This window comes from Hibiscus syriacus, unplaced genomic scaffold, assembly GCF_006381635.1.
Source record: "Hibiscus syriacus cultivar Baekdansim isolate YM2019G1 unplaced genomic scaffold, ASM638163v2 tig00111983_pilon, whole genome shotgun sequence".
NCBI lineage: Eukaryota > Viridiplantae > Streptophyta > Magnoliopsida > Malvales > Malvaceae > Hibiscus > Hibiscus syriacus.
In genome coordinates, this window is record NW_024063228.1 from 156,752 (window position 1) to 179,647 (window position 22,896).

At 33.1% G+C, this 22,896-nt stretch overlaps 2 protein-coding genes and 1 pseudogene across 2 annotated transcripts; 2 read left to right on the plus strand and 1 right to left on the minus strand.

The window, feature by feature from the left end:
* Positions 1-4,760: 4,760 nt before the first annotated feature.
* On the minus strand, positions 4,761-6,258 carry LOC120173701 (annotated as a pseudogene).
* A 9,976-nt stretch (positions 6,259-16,234) lies between these two features.
* On the plus strand, positions 16,235-18,939 carry LOC120173673 (charged multivesicular body protein 7-like). The gene is made up of 8 exons (XM_039180760.1): positions 16,235-16,539; positions 16,630-16,689; positions 16,778-16,946; positions 17,042-17,223; positions 17,312-17,442; positions 17,829-17,997; positions 18,214-18,343; positions 18,480-18,939. The coding sequence occupies exons 1-8, from the start codon at positions 16,348-16,350 to the stop codon at positions 18,740-18,742; spliced, it is 1,296 nt and encodes a 431-aa protein (XP_039036691.1). The 5' UTR covers positions 16,235-16,347; the 3' UTR covers positions 18,743-18,939.
* Positions 18,940-22,087: 3,148 nt separating this feature from the next.
* On the plus strand, positions 22,088-22,714 carry LOC120173677 (auxin-responsive protein IAA20-like). The gene is made up of 3 exons (XM_039180762.1): positions 22,088-22,236; positions 22,314-22,495; positions 22,569-22,714. Exons 1-3 carry the CDS (start codon positions 22,088-22,090, stop codon positions 22,673-22,675), a joined length of 438 nt encoding a protein of 145 aa, XP_039036693.1. The 3' UTR covers positions 22,676-22,714.
* Positions 22,715-22,896: the final 182 nt, after the last annotated feature.

Below are 22,896 nucleotides of genomic sequence, written 5' to 3' on the forward strand. Positions count from 1 at the left end.
CGAAAAAAGAAAAAGTAAAGAAGAAAGAAATGATTCTAACCTTTCCTGTGGAGAGGAAAATTTTCGAAAATAGAAACATGAAATCAAAATATCCCAAACAGAAAAACACCCTAAATACAGAGAGTTATTAGAGCTGGAGTTAGAAATTTAACCCTGTTTATGTGTTGGAGTTATGCAGAGTAAAGCAAAGGGGAAATGATAAGCCTTTTCCTTTGGATTAGTAAAACGGTGAAGGGACCGAAGCAAAGAGGGAAAGAAGAAAATAGCGCAGCAAGCAAATAAATTTTCTGGGATCATGATGGGCATTTTTAAACAACAGATTTGTTGGGTGTTTGCAATCGACGGGAAGCAGAAAATGTTGCGGCGTTTTTAAAGCCAAACGCCACGAATATACCAAACTATTGCGGCGTTTGTAAAAAAATGCCTCTACAGTACTACTATGTTGCGGCGTTTGTTAAAAAAAACGTCACTGTAGATGAAATCTATTGCGGCGTTTGTAAAAAACGCCGCTAAAAGTACTACTATTTTGCGGCGTTTGTTGAAAAACGCCACTATAGATTAAACCTATTACGGCGTTTGTAAAAAACGCCGCTAAAGTACTACTCTATAACAACGTTTGTTAAGAAACGCCACTATGGATGAACCTATTGTCGCGTTTGTATAAAAACGCCGCTAAAGTACTACTCTGTTGCGGCGTTTGTTGAAAAAATGCCACTATAGATGAACCCTATTGCGGCATTTTTATACAAACGCCGCTAAAGTATTACTATATTGCGGCGTTTTGTATAAAAACGCCGCTAACGTTACCATTTTGTGGTATTTGGAGTGTAAACGCCATTGTATGTTTAAAGTTAGTGGCGTTTACTCTCAAAACGCCGCTAAAAACGCCGCTGTAAAACAGTTTTGCTGTAGTGTAAGGAGTTTGTTAGTGTTCAAATAAGAGACAGGAAAATTAATAGAACAGATAGAGTCAATATTTCTCTTTGTATTCAATGGGGGCATTGAGTAGCCTTTATTAGTATGTTGGTTGTTAATGCTCCATGCTGGTTGTTTTGATAATTGTACTATAGCAGTATACTGTTTTTTTTTGGATAATAATATTCTTTTATTTATCTAAAAAAAAATGAATTAGGGTTTTGTTGTTTAACATTCAAGTTTTCATCGGAAATAACGATGTAGGCATCTAGTTCAGTGACTCGTGTATGAATGAAACACGTGAAAATGAAATGTCGAAACTGTAGATAAGAAAAAGGCTTTACCATCCTATACATTAATTGCTTCATAGTACGATATAAAATTATTATTCCACATGCATTTCTTAACAGGATAAATAAAAATTTGTCTATTCACTCAAATAAAAATCATCGGTACAACGATAAAGACTGCTATGGGTATAGATAGGGCGGGTGAGAATGGTCATCATTTTAAAAATAAATTAAAAAAAATTATTTTAATATTTTTACCTATTAAAATTTTATAAATTATCTTCTACTTAAAATTATATAAGATTATCTTCTAGGAACAAATCATGTATCCTTCTATGTCATAATAGTACAAAACTAATTAGATGATTAGGCAACTGATTTCATGCTCGAAATACATTAGTAAAGGAAACAACATCAAAATTTGAAGAAGAAAATATGCCTTCCCTATAAAAAAGAAATAGATTCTTTTACTTTATTAATTGAGAATTGAATCTTGAAAGGATGTAGACAGTTGATTTTCCGTGTTTTTCCCGTGTACCCGATTCTTTTTAGGTTAACCGTAATCGGATAAGCTTAACTGTTTTTTGTGGGGTAGTTGGTCAGGTGTGTTTGGGAGCATCCGGTCCCACCGGACTGTGAAAGCTGATGTATATTACCGCGTTTAAAGAGCCACCTGTCCCCAAAGGCCCAATTGGGGTCCACATGACCACGGCCCGGTTTAGTATCCTCATCGTGCACCCAACACATCATTAATCTTTCATTTTTGTTTATTTTATTGAATTAATTGTTTTAGCCACCCCCGTTATCTTCAACATTTTGTGCGGAGATTAATGGGTTTAGTTAAACAGAGGCGCTCACCGACCGTGGAACCTTTGACTGGACGTTTTACTTACTTTGATTTATTTATTTACATTTTCAGATTTTCATGCCAGCTCTGTTGATGGCAACGGAAAAAGGTACGGCTTATCACTGACGTGGTCCAGATAATGACTGTAATGCTTACACGTGTTAACTGAGACTCTTTAGAAAATAAAAAATAAAATCCATAACTTTTAAAAACAACATTGATTTATTTAATCAGTAATAGACTTATATTCAAACCATCAAAATAACCTATAAAATTTTAATCCGAAAATAAAATTTAAATAGACAATTCAAATAACTAAAATAAAATTACAAGCAAAATCAAACGAATGAAAAGCATCTTACAAAAGTGAAGCTTCACAAGTTAAAAATAATTATACAAAATTGTTATATTAAGTTAAATGAGTTTGCATACATAATTATTAAATAAGATCCTACAAATAATATATTTCCGATTAAAGTAAATATGTATTGTACTTAGAGAACGACTATTGAAACTCCCTCGATGATATAGCTACTTTGACTCGAATACAATCATAATCTAACTATTAACGTAACAAAATATTTCGAAAATTAAATTTTACAAATTTAATAATACATATCACTCAACATATATGATATGAAAGATGTAATATAAGTAAATTAAGCATAGAACAGACTTCAAAAATAGATACACAAACATAGTATTACAAGCCAAAACGATTATCCATACCCATATATTTATATATGAGGAAAATCAAAGGTTGTGATTAATGGTAAGAAATGAGAAGATATTCATCGGGAGAAATGAGTTAATATCGGCCTTTGATTTTCCTCATCTACCAATCCTAAAAAGATATAAAATTAAGAGTTGTACACCGAATGGAAGTGGATTCTAACGTTACATATAAACTCGAGTACCCATACCTTAAATCTTTGTAGCACCTAATAGAAAAATAGATTTACATGAAAGTTCAGCAAGATTACAAAGTAAAGCCTAAATAGGCGAGGCCATACCTTCGGACCCAGAGGAACATTGAGGCCTTAAATCATTGCAGTTTGTAGCACTTGACCCATTACTTCGATTTAGTTAACTATTTTGGTTCTACCAAAGGTTGGGCCTGACTGCCCTACGACAAGGCTTGCCCCCAAAACACAAATTTGTGAAGCTCTAACTTTATGATTGGGCCTCAATGTTCCTCGAGTACCCATCTCTTCGATTTAGTTAAATCCATTATAATTTTCAAAATTATATCAAAGTCATTCGAATCCTATCCAAAAGTTATCAAGATTGTATCAAAGGTTAGTAAATAATAATTACAAATGTCTTCCTTCTATTTAATAAAGATTGAGATTTTAGTTTTTTTAATCATAAGAGATATAGACGAATGTTATGTAGCCGTACAAATTTTGGGACTAGAAATGTCCCTATCAATAAGTTTATGGATTATGGAGATAAGTTCGGTAAAGGTCATCATTGAAATAGCTGTGGATCGAAAAGTTCGGCTAAATTATCGCAGACAAGTTGATTTCTCTCAATCAACAAGTAAATGTCTAGTTTATACGACTACCAACTTTTTACGGAAAAAGACGAGTTTTGTAACTTTTAATAGTAGGAGAACTCAACAAAGCAACGTCCTATAGTCGAAAGATTATTTTGTAACTTTTAATAGTCAGGAGACTCAACAAAGCAGCACCCTATAGTCAAAGGACCATTTGTGTACTTTACCCCAAAAATAACTAAAGACTAGAATTATTATTTTTTCTTTCGAAGCATGAGGGCAACAAGTGTCGTTACTGGGGGTATAAATGAATCATGCAATTGAACATTATGAAATTGAACATGTTTGTTTGTCTGGTGTGGTGCAGTCTGTTCATGTTATCAGATACACGTATGATATGAGGCGTATGAAAGATATTTAACTGACCCTGTATGTATCAACTTGAGGTTGCAGCTCTTGCTTTTATGTTTCTGCGAAAAGTTGTTTCCGTTTTTGTCTGTTTGAAAATTTGAAATAGTCTTGGTAGAAGGTAAAATCGGGACATGCATTTGTGCTTCCATTGATTCAGTTGGTCTGGTTATTTCTTTTTCTTTTTCTTCTTTTTTTACCTTGATAATTAGAAATGGACTAAGGAAGAGACAGATCAATTGTTTGACTTGTGCGAATGGTTTGATCTCCGCTTCATCATTATAGCTGATAGGCTCCCAACGCCCCGGACTGTGGAGGAACTGAAGGATCGTTATTATAGTGGTACTCTGTCTAATTATTCTTTGGGTATAGGAACCTTACAATGTTACTCAATTAGAAAAGTATTTACTTTCAATTGTTATACAGTATCTCTGAAATTATTCTTTGGGTATAGGAACCTTACAATGTTACTCAAGAGATTGAACGCAAGACAGCACTACTTCTATGGCCCTTATTACATCCTCCGACTCTTTCTATGTACGGACCAGAAAGTTAGATCTATTTAACGAATTTACAGCAAAAATTATGTTTAACAGTGATATCCAACTGGTTAGTAATTCAACAAAATCCATTCCATAATTAATTAGATAGACTTAAAATCCATTCCATAATTTTTTTCCTGGAATTTGAAAAGCAAGTTGTCAACAAAATAATGCTGGAAAATCCCCATGGACGCATACCATTTTCTTTTTGTTTATCAACAAAATAGAATTTCAACATTTCAATGCACAATCAAGATTATATGCAACAAGGCAAAGTGAAAGACTATAAACGAACAACAGAAACTAAAAATGTCCAAAAGCAGCCGTACGTAAGGCTATATATGGTAATTTTGTAGGTACTATCTGCGGTTGCTGCTGCTGAATTTGAATTTGAGCCCACACACTGTTTGATGATGAACTAGTAGTAAAAAAACATGGTTCAGATTTTATCTCGATATTGTATGGCGTTTGGTTTTGCACAGCGGCCGCCATAAACAAAGGGTTATTCAGATATTCACTCCATTTGGTTTCTTCTGCTTGGGTTTCCATTAATCCCCACGATAAACTGTTGTTCTCGAACAAGGAATTGTTGTTGCTTTGTAGCTCAGCGCTGGTGCTTGTGCAGTCGCTGTTGTTTTTAGCTGTGGTTGTTGTTCCCCAATAACGTGGTCCGTACGTTGGCGACATTGATGGATCATCCGAGATGAATGCAGTTGTCAATGGTGGGAGAAGAGTGGACATCATCGAGCTCGAAGAAAACACCGTGTTGATATCGAAAGCTTTGCTGGTGAACCAGGGGGGGTCGGGTTCGAGTCAGTCCATGATGGCCGCCCATTGCCTGCTGGTGGTGCATAGTTCAATTGCTCCATTCGAAAATGATCCACCAAATCAGATGCCTGACTATTGGTGGTTGGACTATCAAACATTTCTTTGCTGCTGCCATTGTTGTCGGTTTTAAGGTTCGATTCATTAGATGTGGGTTGAATCTTGTTGTTGTCTTCACCATTATCAAGCTCCGAGAGCGGCTTGTGCGTTACAGGGTCGATACCTCTCTGCCTAAGCTTCTTCTTCAGGCAAGAGTTCCATAGATTCTTGATTTCATTGTCGGTTCTTCCAGGCAATTGTGCAGCTATTTGGGACCACCTGAAGAAGATGAAAGAAATACAGAGTTCTGCAATAAAATCCAAAAAAAATACCACATAAATACTAAATTACTAATAATAATTATACCGGTTCCCCAGAAGTGCATGAAGTTCAATTATGAGATTTTCTTCTTCTTGAGAGAATGTGCCTCTCTTTAAATCAGGCCTCAAGTAATTAATCCACCTTAATCTGCAGCTCTTTCCACACCTCTGCAGACCTGCCAATTACTCAATTTTTTAGCAACAATTCATCAATATATACACACACACACACACATATATATAATTGCTTAAGAAAATTACCAGCTTGTTTTGGGATAGAGCTCCAGCAACCATGGCCGTACTTGGTAATATGCCTTAAGAGCTTTTCATCTTCTTCAGGGGGACCAAAGACTCCTCAGCGTCTGCTTGTAACAAGAAGAGTGCCTCCCCATTTAGAGACCGACCAAATTACAATGAGTTATCAGAGTTAAGACCAGACCCTTTCCTTAAAGAAAAACAGCACACACTTCACTGATTCGTAGGTTAAATTGTCAGTGATCGACAATGTTTTAAAAAAGAGGTTTTTTTTTGGGTATGGTGAGACTGGAAAATGAAGTGGCAGCTGAGAATGGGAGTTGAATTAATATATAAGACGAGGGGTTCAACAAAGAAAAGTCACATTCAATAAGTGTTCGTGGTTTCTATCTCTGTCGACCCCTCTTTTATTTATTTATTTATTTCGATTTATTTTTCATAGCTGAGTTAGTAGCTCGAGTTGCATGTGTCTTATCAAAAGTCTGAGAATTGATGTCTTTTACAGGGATGGTGGGACACTTTCATTTTCCTGGTATTATATTGGGATGTAATAACCCATGCTTTTACCTTCGGTTACTGCAATAACAAACCGGCTTCGGCTTCGACATGGACAATTCAAAATTTTATATTAAAAAATAAATTTATAATATTTTATGAGACTGTAAATTTATAAAATTTTAGTGTGGTGAAATTTTAGGGCAGACGATTATTTCGATCACCCTCCTCCATTCTCATCACTAGACCTCGAGTCTGATAGTCGAAGACCAACTTTTCGTATGTCAATGGAAGCAGGATTCACTGCTCTATTTTTTTCACTCCATGATCTTTTTGGGGTAATTCTTGTAGATCATGATCACTTTGAAGAGTTTCATTATTTCCCTGGAAAGAAGGAATTATGATTTGTTCATGTTTTGAAAATGAACAATGTATTTCCTGTTTTGATGAATTCCACTCAACGTTGTAGATTTACCTTGCACCAACACTCTTTCCCCGTTTATGTCAAATGCTTTCTGCACAGGGCAATGAACAAAACTGAGAAACAGAGCGAACCTTGCTGTCTTCTTCAAGCATACATACATACATATTGCTGAAAGTGACTACGTAGTTTGTATTTTATCAGACCAGATTTTCAGTGACATAAACTGCAACAGCTTTGGTTGTTTATTTCTCAACGAAGAAGATTAGGCAACCCCACCATCTTTGTACAATATTGCATAGTATTTGACCTATCTGGCCTCTCCAATCACTATTCACGTGACTGAATTTTGCTGTGTTTTGGTTTCAGTGTCCTGGTTCCTCAGTTGACGACTTTTTTTTTACCATGTGCTAACTGCACATAAATTTGGAGAGTGCGGGTGAGAAATAGCAACCGTTGGATGAGCAAGACTAAATTCATAAAAGTTTAGATCAACAATTTGACCAATTAAGTTATAAGGCTATTGATATTTGGCGGCAGGCGGCAGGCGGCAGGGGAAAGCGCCACATTGCTTTTATTTTTCCAGGAAATCATTACCAAGTTTAGCCAAATGAAGAGTTTCATGGGATTTGGGGTTGGACCCCATCGTCCCATGCAGGAGACTTAAGCTTGGATTCAACGGCTGACATCGGCTAATCGACATGAAAAAGCGACTCAGCAGGTTGATCAAACGGGTGAGAACAAGTTGGTGGAGTCAATTCGTGTGCATAGAAAATCGTACATGCCCCATTATTATACAACCTCTGCATCTGCTACAACTGCATAGATAAGAAATCTCAACGTCGATATTTTACGGGCCCCAAAATCTCTCAAAATAAGATGATGATTTAAATTAAAATCATTTAATTTAATTTTTAAATAATAAATTATTAATTGATTTATTGATATATATATATATATATATGTGTGTGTGTGTGTGTGAGAGAACTGGTTTTGCTTTTATAAATTTCATATTCTTTTTTACCATGGCATAAATCAAGAGCCAATGAAGAGAAGACAGGCGACGCTCATACACATAATAATAGGCAGTGTGCGGGACCATGCCGGCAGGGTTTACCGATACGGACTGCTCATAAGAACTCCACCGACAGATTCCATCAGTATTATTATTAATTATTTTCTCTTTTTGAGTCCTATAAACAATTAAAAAAAATATTAATTTGCAGTCACAAAAATATCATTGAAAACCCATTATCATTAATTTTGGCAGATAGATATATACTTTTTTAAATGTTTAAAATTTGCCATTACTCGAATTATTTTAGAATTTTCAACCACTCACATCTTTATTCTCAAGATGCTTACTTCTACCCGTCTTGTTTAACCTAAACACAACCAATTCGTTGTCATGGGACAAGATATTAGGCATGGGACTTAATCTAAGTTTATTATTTATAATTAGACAAAAAATGCAAAAAAAAAAAACTAATAATTATTAATTCAACATTCTTTTATAGGAAGAATTGTCATACGTAGGGATGACAACGGGTCGGGTTCGGGTCGGGTATTGATCTCTCCGTCTCCGTTTAAAAAACACGTATCCGTCCCCGCTTTAAAAACCGCAGGGATTTAAACGGGGATCTCCATCGGATAATCGGAGAAAACCACGGGGAAACGGGTATCCGTTTAGCATAAACGGTTATTTAAACGGGTATCGGGTCGGGTATATATATTTAAATTAAATATATAAATATTATATATATTTTTAACTTAAATTAAATTTATTAATATTATATATATATATAATATAATAATAATAATAATAATAATTAATATTTATCGGACCGAGTATCGGGCCGGGTAATCGGGGCGGGGATTACTAAACTCGTCCCCTTCTCCGTTTAACATAAACGGTTTTTTCTCTTCTCCGTCCCCGTCCCCGTTTAGCATAAACGATTTTTCTCATTCCCGTTTAATTCAATTTTCTCCGTCATGTTCAGATTTTTTTGCCATCCCTAGTCATACGTTACGAAATAATACTTCAACGGCCGGTCGCTCTTTATGTTTTGGTTCCTACACAGTAACACAAACAAGGACTTGAGTTTTCGAGTTCCAGAAATGGAATCTGTTTCCAGTTTCCATGAATAGACAGGTGCTGCATGCAAATGAAAGGCGTTGTAATGATGAAATTAATATATATCCGTTAAGTGATATTTTATAATTTTTATAATGAAAGGCGTTATAAAATATATCATATAATTAAAGTAGTATCTACGTAGCTTACTTCTAAAATTACGTGAAATGAAAAAGGGTTGTCGGCAAAACCCTTTTTACCCACGCCGCTGCTCATCAGTCATCTATTTCTACTAAGTTGATGTATATTCTTTTAATGATGAAAATTTCCTCTCTTTGTATTGTCTGCCATTACAATTGTTATTACAACAAACAATACCAATCATGATTTTACTTCAACTTAAAAATATTGCTTTACCATAGACAGGCAGGTAAGCTTTTTGATGATTCAAACATTAATTAATGCGGTAAATGTGTCGGCTGCTGCATCGACAAATCTTGCTTATTATTTCTCCTCTGAAAAATTTCAACCCCATTTCTAGAAACTCAATTTTATATTATTATTATTATTAAACTCAGTGAAAATGGAACCATGTTACGAATCAAATTGAGTGATTACTTGACTTAATGATTTAAAGAAAAACGGACTATACAGTTAATTAACAAGCTTAAACTAGTTTGAACTAATTAATGATGGATAATACAAATGTTGCAATGCAATTGAAAACGAGCCTGAATTGTGATTTATTGGTATGTAATTAAGTTTTAAATGAAGATACGGTGATATATAAATTATATTAAAATTTAAAATTTCAGCGGAGAATCATCCCGTTGGTCCTCTTCAATTCACACATAACTATTATAATAAAATAATGAATAGAAAAAACTATATAAACTGAAAAAAAATTAAATATTTAAATTTATTATTTCAGTCAAGATCTGCATTGTTAATTAATGCATTTTTATAAATTATCAAATAATATATATAATTACTAACTTTGAAAAACTAAACACACAAGATGGGCCCATGAACCACTTTGAGAGGGAGATTTTTGGTTTGTAACCTTTTCATGATTGCCCAACGACGTCGGTTTTACTTTTAGCCTTTTAGCCCACAGTCACGGGATTCAGTCACGCACAATTGATTTTGTTTATATTTTATTATAATTATAGAATACTCAATACTCATAATATTTTCTCATTCTTTAATATACTTTATAAATATAAATCAATTAATTAAATGTATAATATACTTTTGAAAAATATTTTACGTGTATTTGGAATACAAAACTCAAATTGTTCTATAAATTTTATATTGATATATTTTAAAAAAATATCAAATCATTTATCATTTACGTAAAAAAAACAGATAATAAAACAATTATTACTCACACCGTCAAAAATCATATTAAATTGACGTATGGAAAACGATATATAAATGATTAAGGGGATTCGTACAAATGCAATTAACAGATGGGGACCAAATTGAGTGTAATAGAGACCTCAAGTACGGTCGGGCAAGTAGCAAAAGATTATTATTGTATATCCTAATTGGGGTCACTTTATATTGTATTTGACCGACCTCTAACGCTTAGCCCAAAACCCCCCAGAATCTTCCACGTATACAAAGAACCGTTATTTTCATACATCGCCGACGCCTATGCTCAATCCCATAAATTTTTTAGTTAGACTAATTTAAATTTAATAAAGATATTTTATCATTTAGATTATAGTTTAATTGGGCCTGGTAAATTTAACAGGTATAGTGTAATTTAAAAATAGTTGGACATTAGTTTTTAACATTTAGCTTAAAATACATATGTAATATATATATAATATATTTAGCCGTCGATGGTATTGGTTATGATGTTGATTGCCGACTGGTGGTTCTCTTCTCTTTGATTCTTTTTTAGTTTTGTATAAGAATAATTATGCATTTGAGGCACGTTTATATCTGTCTTTGCTGCACGTTTTTAGGTCGTTTGATCGTTCTTCTTATTTTATGTTTTTCTCGGGCTTGGATTTGACGACGTCACGATTGATCAATATGATGCTTATTTATAATCCATTTGATCTTCCTTGCTATAGACACACTTCGATTGAATTTGAATACGTGATTTTGCGATCGTGGATAGTTTCTCACGACACTTTGCTTTAATTTACGATTTTCGGTTGTCTTTCAACAGTTTAATCCCCTCTTATGGTTCGTTTGCCGATGCAGTCAGATTTGCTTGTATATACTTTTTGTTCGATTATTTTGGTTGGGTTTTAAACATTTTCCATGTATGTCCTTATATGATCTAAAGTGGTTAGTTTTGATATTAGTAAAATATCCAAATTATGTATTTAGATTACGATAATAGTTGTAAATTCTTATTGCAATATTGGATATTCACGTTTTAATAAGACCAGCGACTTCTATTTAAAAAAATATTTTATGTTAGTTAATCAATTTCAAATTAAATTAATTTATAATTAAATTTAAAAAAAATCTTAACCATTAATAAACTTAAATTCTAATTAATCGATCAATTAATCAAACTAAATTTTAATTCAACCAGTTAATTAAATTAAAACCAAAAAAACAAACATCCCTACATCTCATCACGTCCTTGTTTCCTTTTTATAGAGTGTACTATACATATGGTGGTATTTTGAGATCGGCCCCTACCTATGAACCATTGCTTGAATCATAAAAATTAGCCTAATTTAGCAATTTTAATACTAAAAAAAAGGGAATTGGATTATAAAGTTGATGGTCATATTAACGAACCCTATTATTCACAAGAAAAGAGAAATAGGATATTTAAAGGTGCTAATCAACAAGCTATTTGACATATGAAAATGGACATAATCTACGTGTCCTTGAACAAAATGGAAGAGGTGCCTCACATCACATTTCTTTTTTCATTATCACAACCCAATTGACAAGAAATATCAATTATCAACTTGGGATAAGGAGATTTGACATTAATTGTACTCATTCTTGCTTGAAATTCCCTCATAATTTCACAGATCAGATATTTTTTATTGGACAGTTTTCTTTCTTAAAGTCTGCACACAATTAATTATGACCCCACACTTTTTTAATTTCACCCCTTCATTTTCCCATAAGGCCCAAATATGAACTGTCAACAACCCATTTTCCTCTCTTTAAATTAAGGGCACGTTTTTTTTTGGTGGATAGGGACTATAATTTAATCCATAATCACTTAATCTCACACCACACTTTCTAAAATCAATGTCAATTGAACTTGAGAGTGGGGTGCGTTTGGTTCACATAATGTAAGATTACCAGTGATAATGTAAGATTATCAGGGACTAAGATTACTGAGAATGTTGTATTTGTGTTTGGTTGATTTAATAGGAATGTAAGATTATCGTGTTTGGTTAAAGGAATAAAAGATTATTAGAATGTATATTTGACCAAATTATCCTTATTATATATTTTTTTATCAAGTTGGAAAATATTTATATATTTTCTTTAAAAAAAATTAAATTCATAAAATTTATATTTTTTTACAAAATTGAAAATATAAAAAGGTTTAATGAAAGGGTAAAATTTTATTTTAACCCCTGAACTTCATATAATTTTTTAATTATAGATTTTTTTTTGTTAATCTAAAATAGTTTAAGGATAAATTTATAATTTAACCTTCGTAGAATTTTTATTATTCAATGACAGAATAAGGATATTTCTGAAAAAAAAATAAGGGCATTTTAGTCCAAAACGCTGGTAATCCAACAATACCTAAGAAAAAGGAGATAATGACATTCCCGATAATATACCCAAAAAAATCCAATATTGGTAATCTTACATTACCGGGAATGAGATTCTCATGCTAACCAAACGGGAGAATGTGGATTCCATTCCCACGGGAATCCCACATTCCCCCAACCAAACGCCCACTAAAGGTTTAAAGACTAATAATTATAATTATGCTAAAATTAATTGAATAAATTTTATAATAAATTTATTTTATTTATTAGTGAAATAATAAGATATAATTCATCGATTGTGAATTGAATATTTTTATCATATAGCAATATTCTTGTTATATGATACCATATTACCATATACACACACTAAAGTAATACCACGACACCATTATGGAAACCATATATGGATAAACCATAAAAGGATAAAATCATATTTTCCTTTAATGAACGCATTTATTGTAAAGCTCATATTCCTAAAATGGTGCTTTCACCCACTTTTTATTATCTTACAAAAGTCTCCCTTTTCTTATTCAAATCTTACTTGTTGCAGTCCCGAGCAATTCTTTTTGTTTCTTCAAATCTTCGTTTTTGGTGGATCCAAGTTATTCTTCCCCGAATCCCATGGAGTAGATGGTTGAAAGAAGGGAAAACAAAATAGAGAACCCTAATCCCGGTTCAAGTTGTTTTTCCTGGTATTTTAATCTTTGCTTCTCAGTTTCTCATCGGTTTGCACGATTCTTGAAAGAGCCGGTTTTGATAAGATTAAGCTCATTTGCTCTCGATTCAATCCACTGAAACTGATTGGCCCGATCCGGTTTTGATAAGATTAAACTCACTGCTGCAAAGAAGACATGCAACAAATCCTCACGGACAAATTAGCAAAGCTAACGATTAGCGTGGAAGAAAAGGTGCCCGACAATAATGAAACAACAGATCCAATTTTCGACGGTGAATCGTGTCGGACTCCGACATCTAAAGAACATCAGATCCCCGAAATCTTGTCCTGCCCGCCGGCTCCAAGAAAACGTAAGGGTTCCTTCTCCGACGCTGATAAAAACGAGACCAAGAAGACTGTCGACGACAAAGAGATTGGAGGCGTGCTTTTCCCCCTCGAACAAGACTCGACGTCTTCCATGTAATGCAGGCTTGGTTTCTGATTCTTTCATTTTCTTCTTAGTTCATTAGAGCTCGAAGGAATTTAGGGATATGGCTGTGTTGTTAAATAGGGGGAAAACTCAGTTTAGGGAAATGAGGGAATATGATATCAGTCCAATCCAATGAATTAGGTTTAGGGATATTTGATTAGTGGATTGGATTAACATACAATGGAACATATGACAGACATGTTTTTTCTAGAAGATAACATGGTTGTTGAATGATAACTAGATGTTGTATCTTGTCTCAGCATAACATTAGGATCTCATGTTTGAATCTTTTTAATTGTATAATCTTGTTAGTTGATGCCTAATGACAGAACATTGGTATTTTATGACGTTACTTTTGAATGTAAGTTCATCTAGTTGGATTTTTTTTTGACGTTACAATTCGATCGATGATAATATCAAGTTTGATAAAATTTCAATAATTCGACTCATAATAATATCGAGTTTGATAAAATTTTGATAAATATATCTTTAAATGTACATTTCACGTGCACAGTGAATGATTTGCATCCTAATAATTTAATTAATGCTCTATTGTTGAATTATCATATCATATGCTTGTACAGAAAAATGTTATTAATGTATTTGGAAATATATTATTTTGGATTCATTTGTAAATTTAAATGGATTCAACTCATTTGTTTGCATCTCTCTTAATGTATGTATTTTCTTAATTGCATATGGAAGAGTTTGTTGTTGATGACACACATCCAATGTCAATAAAGTTGTATTCAAGGGTAATTTTTTTTTTGAAAAGGGGATTTTGTAATCCAGATGAATAGAATACAAAACTAAATAACATCACGAGTCTCGTTAAAAAATCTCTCTAAACCTAAATGGAGGAAAAAGACTTGCAAAATGAGTTGTCATGAAAGAAAACCAACAATAGATCAATAATACAAAGCAACAATTGAACAAAGCATACACACAAACGGGGCTCAGAGCCAAACCCTAACTTTAGTATTGCCTCCAAAACGGAGCGTACACACACAAAACTCTGAAGAAGCAAAACAACGCTCCAACACCATACTCTATGTGCCCAAGACCTTCCAACAGAGGAGACCAGCAGCTATCACAGGTAAGAGCAAACGAGATAATCCTAAGGCTCCCGAGCAACACCATGAACAAGAGAATTCATCTCGCCAGCACCCGCGCTAGACTCCCACTGCCTGACTCCTAAAATTGTAGCCTGCAAACTGCAATAAGGCGAATGACACAAACATGACATCTTTGTTCTCAACGACGAGATAACTACTAGTTGTCACAAAAAATATCAACTCAAAATAAAAGTCCGAATCATCAAAGCAGGCCAATGTCACACTCTTTTGGGTTCCTAATGAAATCGTTTATAGACCTGGCACTATTGGGCCATTTGTTTTTCACCCAAAGACCCATTCTACGGATTTAAATTAAGTCATAAAAATACAATAAATGGAATTGATTTTACTTTAGAAATTTAAATACAAGATAAAATTCATGTATTCGAGCACATATTGTTTTTTATTTTTTGTCATTAATGTTTACAATTTTTTTAATCATTTTGGCTCTGAAAAATTTCAAGCTTAGATGATTATAATTCTTATTATTAAATTAAATATATTTTAAAGTATTACAGGTTAAATTAATAAAAATTGTGAATGAAGGGACTAAAAAATATTTTGCTTTTTATAATTGTCATGTCAATAGTTAATAATAAAAATGAACAAAAATTTGGTGAAATTTCAAGATTTTTGAATAAAAATATAATTATTCAATGGCATAAAAGTCAAGTATAATGATTAAATTTTAAAATTTTCAATTGCTAGGTTGATAATTAAAGATAAAAGTGAATAAAAAATTAATGAAGTTATTAATATTTTTAAATAAAAATAGTAAAATGAATAAAAATTCAAAATATAGAAACTAAATTTTAAATTTAGAATAATAGATATAAACCTTTTTTTTCATCTAAAAGTGCATATAGAATAAAATCTAGGACTAGAGTATGAAGATATACATGCATAATTACAAGGGCATATTTAATATTTAACTCATGAAATGTGTGTTTTGTTAAAAAAAAATTGTTGTTATCCTTGAGGACTCGAATTCGAGTATCATAGATATCAAAGATGCGAGCGTTCAATGTTTAGAGATTAAGAGTTATCTTTAAATATATACTGTCTTGTAATTATCCATATTAATAAAAAAATCTTTTGTGAAAAGTGAAATTAGTTGGCTACGTCTTTATTTATATGAAATGTTCAGTTAATAAAAATATATTATTATTTTTAAGTTTGATCTAAATATATGTTAATTTTAAAAATATTTTTTAAAGGTGATATTTAGGTAATTCACCCGAATAATTTCAATTGGGCCTGGAGTTAATTTAGATACGCTTCATAAGCCGAATCGCCTTCGGAAAATTTCCCTTTTTAGTGAAATTTCTCGAGGAAATTTCAAAAACCTTCTTTTTTTAATAAAAAAAACCTAGTTAAACAGAAGCATTGGGTTTAGCGGGAGTTTAATTGAACTCGGTTGTTAGTGGCTAAAGAAGAAAATGGATTCAAAATCTGTAAAGGAGTTCATAAGAAATGAAGTACCCGATTGGGACGACGAATTGATCGCAACATCCCGATTTAAAGCGTTTAGTGGTCAAAAATCCGATTGGGAACCCAAATTTCAGTTCTGGAAAAATTTGATCATAAAAATATCCGGCCACTTTGGTATCTTCATCATTTCACCTTCCCAGGTTTTTCAATTTTCTACTTAATTTTTCACTTATCCAATTTATCTTCTTTTTTAAAAAATATACTTTACTAAAAATTTCGTTTATTTGTAGGTGAAAAATGAGTGGTTTAATAGAGGGGGCTTAACTCCTTTGTGTATTGATCAAGTATTGGTGGGCTAACTTATATTTCTTTCTTAAGAAAAAGGAAGTTTTTTGTTTATGGAAATTTTGGGTTTGATTATCTTGACAAAGTTTTCAGTTTTTGATGTATAACGAAGGTGAAGTAACCCGAATTTCGGACATGAAGGAGCCTTATAGCAGGAGAATAACTCAGTTATTTCATAAAGTGAAAAGATTGATGAACAGAGCAATAACTCCGGATAGTATTCTTCTTGAAGATAGTGTCGTTCTTACAACATTATTGAAGGTATTTTTGCATTTCATTTTTGTGTGTATGATAAGTACTATTTGATCAAGTAAAAATTGGAATATTAAGCTGTTTTAATTGAATTGTTCTTAGGAAAAAGAAAAGATGAATTAGTTAAGTGTTTGTCCGAAAGTCACTGGAATTTGAATTGCGTTGTTACGAGGAAGAAGTTTGAGAGTATGTGTGGAGGACAAAAGGAAGCCTATGCAGTATTGAGTTATTTATCTGAGTTTGGGAAAGGTCGATATTTCTCAACCAACAAGAAGGAACTAATTGAGGTGTGTTGCGTGTTGTATCTATAAACCGTCTCGAGTTATAAGTCTTTGCAATTGTTGTTGTTCTTGTGAGCAATATGATTTGCTGCAGGGCATAAAAGTTTCCCTTTCGTCGGAAGTGGTGTCAGCTATCTCGAGCTTAGATTTCGACACACTCCACCTGATTTGGACTCAAGAAAAACTTCAGCAACAACTTGATGTGATTGACCGGCGCTGGGAAATGTAACTTCTGTTTTCTTACTCTTTTTTTTTTGTTGTATCATATGCTGAATTTTCTTGCTCGAGTGTCCATGCCTGTGAATATGTGAACTTTGATATATAATGCATATGAGGATGTTTAATGGTAGGGTAAAACACTGATGAGGGGATAAAATCATTTAGGACACTAGTCAGTTGCACTATGCCATCTGCTTTGGATGTTCAGTTAACTTTCTTTTGAACCAAGAACATGTCCAGTCCCAGACAATCATTTGGCTGAACACAGTATTGATTTTAACACCGGTTGTGTCTTATATGCTTTTTTCTTTTTCCAGGCAGTTGATTTCTATCATGCACAGTATCTCTAAATTCTCTGTTTTCGGTCTCATGGTTGAGTTTATTCATTGCAGGTCTAGACAGTCAGCATTAGCTTCATTGAAGTCTGGGAACAAGAAATTGGCCCTGAGGCACGCGAGGGAGATGAAGTTGGGCACTGAGAGTAGAGAAAAATGTAACTCACTTCTTAACAGGGTGGAAGAAGTGTTAAGTGTTATTGCGAATGCGGAATCAACAAAGAAGGTGACCAACTACAACTTGAACTTTGCTTTTCTGATAGAAACACAACATAGTTGAGCTTATAATTCTCTTATGCGGTTCAAAAGCCTTTGCAAAAAGGTGAACTTGCTAGGGAAGTAAGCATAATGACTTGGGTTTTAGCTATTGAGAAAGTTGGTTTGCAAAGTCCCCGACAGTAGAAGATAGTGAATAAGCTGATGTATTACTCCTTGATGGCAGGTAGCTGAAGCAATCCAGATCGGAGCACGAGCAATAAAGGAGAATAAGATAAGTGTAGAAGAAGTTCAGCTTTGTTTAGATGAACTTGATGAGATCATTGATTCACAAAAGCAAGTTGAAAAGGCTATAGGTAGTAGTAACTAACCATCCTTTTTAATTTTTTTGTAGTTATTGTGGAATGCCAATTAGTTTTCATTGAGTTGTTGCATACTATCTTGATAATGTTGTTAGTCTTTATCTAACACGATCTTCTTTGACTGTTGAAGAATCTGCTCCGTACCTGGACACGGAAGACGAAGATATTGAAGAGGAATTCATGAAATTGGAGCTAGAATTTGGAAATGAAAACCTTGAAGATCTGAATCCTGAAACTGGGGTTAGTGATACGGCTGGAATCGATCAATCTTTGGCTGATGCTTTGTCGAATCTAAAGTTAGTTGACGCTCCAGCCAAGGAATCAGCAATACAGAATTCTCGGATGCCAGCTAAGAGTAAGGAGTTGAACAACCCTATGCTTGAAGCTGCGTAAATATGAATGTTGTACCGGTGCCGATATTCAAATTTTAATATCTACAATGAAAAAACGATGTTAGATTTGACACTATTCGCTGACACTTTCCGTCGTCTTCGGTGTCCAAAGTCTCAAAGTTTCTGCTTTAGTTGGATGCTAAAGGCTGAAGAACATGTTTAAAGCAATGCTGAGAAAACAACACCGGTAAGCATAAATTTGGGTTAGATGTTGGCATGCCAAAATATGCAGGCATGGAATCTACTTATAAATGTGTAAAAAGACATTATCGTTGCAGCTGCAAAAAAAAAAAGCTATATACGAAAGACGTTAACCACTTTTGGACAGTAGGGAAGCATAATGTTAACCCTAATACTGTGTAGGCTGCTGATTGCTTAATCTTCATCATACCCTTTACCAAAAGCACATTTTTGGGCTTACGAAGAGATTAATTTTCAAGAAAGAAAACTCCCTAAAATCAGTACCTGTTAGATCGAATGATTAAAAACTAAATAAATTTTAAGTAATATCATATAAATTTAAATCTCGAAGATGAATTATAAACAAAAAGTATAAAGAAAAAAAGTAAAGCCCGATAATGGGATCATGCCTCCAATGTCGACCCATGGCCTGTATTTGAGACATCTTTGCATAGGGAAATGAAAAGCAACCCTATTCCTAGGTTAATTAGACTGACAAAAACAACTGTAGCTTCATAAATTTGCTTCTGGAAATTTAAAGTATGTATTCTATGGAAATATTTGTTTCTTTGATTAGCCAAAAAGGGTAAAAGTATGACATTTCGTTCTTTCCTTTTTTTTAAAAATAATTTGGGGCGGGAATTATGTTTGAACTCTGATAAAAAGAATGATTTCAATGTCATTTAATCATTAGAATAATAGGAATATATAATTTATCTTTTATGCTATGATTTTATTATTATAATCCGGTTTAACATTTCATAAATGAATTAATCTAATGTATCTAATCACATTCAACGACTGTATAAGTGAAATAACTAATAAATTAGTATATTAGATCTATTGATAAACAATATACCTTCTCATCTCTTTGATCAATTATTTGATGATTTCACGTGACATTCTGAATATAAAATACAGTATCAGATATATCCATTCTTCTTAAAAAGAAAGACAGACATTTGAGGTTAGGGTACATTCTTTCTTTCATCCCCTTCCTTCTTATTTTAGGTTCCGACATTCAAATTTTAGAACATTTGTATCATGCTATAATTATCATCCATCGACAACTTTCAATCTAAATTAAAAGAGATGATTATCACGTGCATCTATCTTCCCCTGTCATAGGCATTTTGATGTTTAAATCACATTATACGTTACACCAAATTAGTTTAGTTTGTTGAAATATTCGATAAATATTTGTTGGTTAAAAAGGAAAAGGGGTTAATAAGTTGGGGGAAATGAGAAGGGATGGGTAGGGGCGGTGGGGAACATCAACTTTTGCTTTTGTTTCACTTCCTTCTCCTTTGGCAAAATTGGCGTTTCTTTTGGTGTAAGCAAGGATTTGCTGTTCCCTCTCTCTTTCTTGATTGATAGAAAAACAATCAGTGGTTATGCTTTTTCTTTCTTTTTATTTCAAGGTGAGACAAAGAACAACCTTCCACACGTGGGCAAAGGTTTCCTTCCAATTCCAAGTCAACCTTTCCCCCCTTTCTTTCTCGTGTTTGCCAATTGAGCATGATTGCATATCGCCATTATTGGATCTTCTGAGTTCTCTAGGTTCTCTCTCTTCGAGCTGAAGTCAATAGTAGGAATCCTGATGGGTCGGATTGGATTGAGTTAGATTTTTAATATATTTGAATGTAGTTCAAGTATTATAGCTTTAACTCGTTATTTAATTCGATCAGATTTAAGAAGGTTCAATCCAATACGAAATATGATTCCATTTTTAACGTAAAAAATTATGTTTGATATGACTTGAACCGATACAAATATATATATAATTTTTACTATTATTCGATAAAATAAATACATGATATATATATATATATATATATATGTAGAGAAGTGTATTATTATAATTATCTATAAATATATAAAAATAATTACATTTTTATCTCGTGTCGAGACATGTCAAATTTTTTCTACCTTGTATAAGGTCAAGTTAGGTCAGAATCCTAATCATTAGCAGCTATAATGGTGTTTATTAATTATGATTCATACCTTATAAAACATAATTAAATCGATATAAAGATATATTTAAATCTACATACGATATTTTTAGAGTTTAAAATCATAAAATTTTCAAATTTTCGATCTTATTATTAAAGTTAAGATATTATTGTCACACATGTACTTAATTGATGATTTTAAGTATAACATGTATCTTTTTTTAAAAAAATAAATAAATATATCATATACCTAATTAACATTTGTCAAATTCATAGACAACTCGTGTGATATGTTTTGAATAAAGAAAATAAATAAATTTTACTCTAAAATGGTCTTATATGTCCACTTCAATGTTTATTATATTTTTGTTATTAATCTAGGTGATTACAAGGTAATATATGTCTAAAGACTCTAAATTATTTAATAATGAAAGCTTAAACATCTTTACAGTCTCTAATACTCGAATACGAAACTTTTAAGAATAACATTCATTCTTTCGATCACTGAAATAAGTTGATTCATACTTTTTATTATTCTTATTTTTGTATTTTCAATATTATATTACATATAATATGACTTATTTTAGATATAATATATACAGACACGCAGAGAAGCCGAATTCATCATTACCCTCCCTCAAATCTATCCATTGAACATTGATTTCGGACAGCAATTTCAAGTTCACATTTTCTTCCTAACGTTTACAAATTCGATGCTTTTATATCCCCTGTTTCCAATCTCATAATTAATCAATGCTCTCACCTCGTGTGTGTGTATATATATATATATATATATATATATATAGTTACTTATTTTATGAACTTGGTTTATGCATGTTAAGGTTGAATTATCAGAATTCACGGTTGTATATAGCTGTAAATAACTGAAAATTTACCAGATAAATCACTCGGCATAAGAGAAGCAAGCAAGCACAAAACATAGAATAGTGCGCATCAAAACCTTATAGAATCGAATTCCGAAAAAGGATGTTAAAACCAATGATTATTACAAGTTGGATTTGGTAGACGACGCGTGTGCGTGTCGGCTGCCTTGACAACATATCAGCCCAACTACACAGCCACTTATTCTCCCAACAAATTTTGGTACGCTCTTGTATTCCCCCCCCCCCCCCCACAAAATATTTGTTGTTTCCAACTTTGTAGTTATTTAAACCCCAAGGTGGCGGCTCATTTGTCTTCACTCTTCTTCATCAATGGGTAGAGCTGCCGGTTCTTCACCATCGTCGTCTTTCGAGAGCAGCAGCAACCACTTCTTCGGTGCCGGTGCAGCTTCTTCTTCCATGGATTTTGGCACTGATCTTAGACTTGGTCTTAGCATTTCAACCTCTCCTCCTTATGCGAGGTTAAAATTGGTTTTTTTTAAATCTCGAAATAGTATTTTGTTTGGGGTTAATGGTGAAAAATGAACTTGTGTACCAGGGAGCAGCCGATGTTAAGGCAGGTGCTTGGTGAAGAAGAAGATGAGTGCAACAGTGCAACTTTCTTTGTTAAAGTTTATATGGAAGGGATTCCTATTGGGAGAAAACTGGACTTGTTGGCTCATGATGATTACTATGACCTCATAAGGAGTCTTCAACATATGTTCAACACAAATATTATCTGTAAAGTTTCTTCCTTTTGTTTTCCTTCTGAAAATACAATATGGTTTCCATCTTGTATTTTTTTTTTTTGCAGGGGCTGAAGCTGAGGTTGATGGAGATCATTATGAGAAATACCCTGTGCTAATATATGAAGACAAGGAAGGTGATTGGATGATGGTTGGTGATGTTCCATGGGAGTAAGTAAAAAAAAAACCATTTTCGATTTTTAATTTACAAATAGATTCGTATTTAAGCACACTCGAACTGAGTCGAATTAAGTCGAAACGAACAATGTCATGTTCTTATGACACACCCAGAGCTGAATCTGTTAATGTTGTGGCATGTGCATAGGATGTTCTTGTCAACAGTGAGGAGATTGAAGATCAGCAAGTGCTGAATTTGGATGCAAAACTCTTTCTACT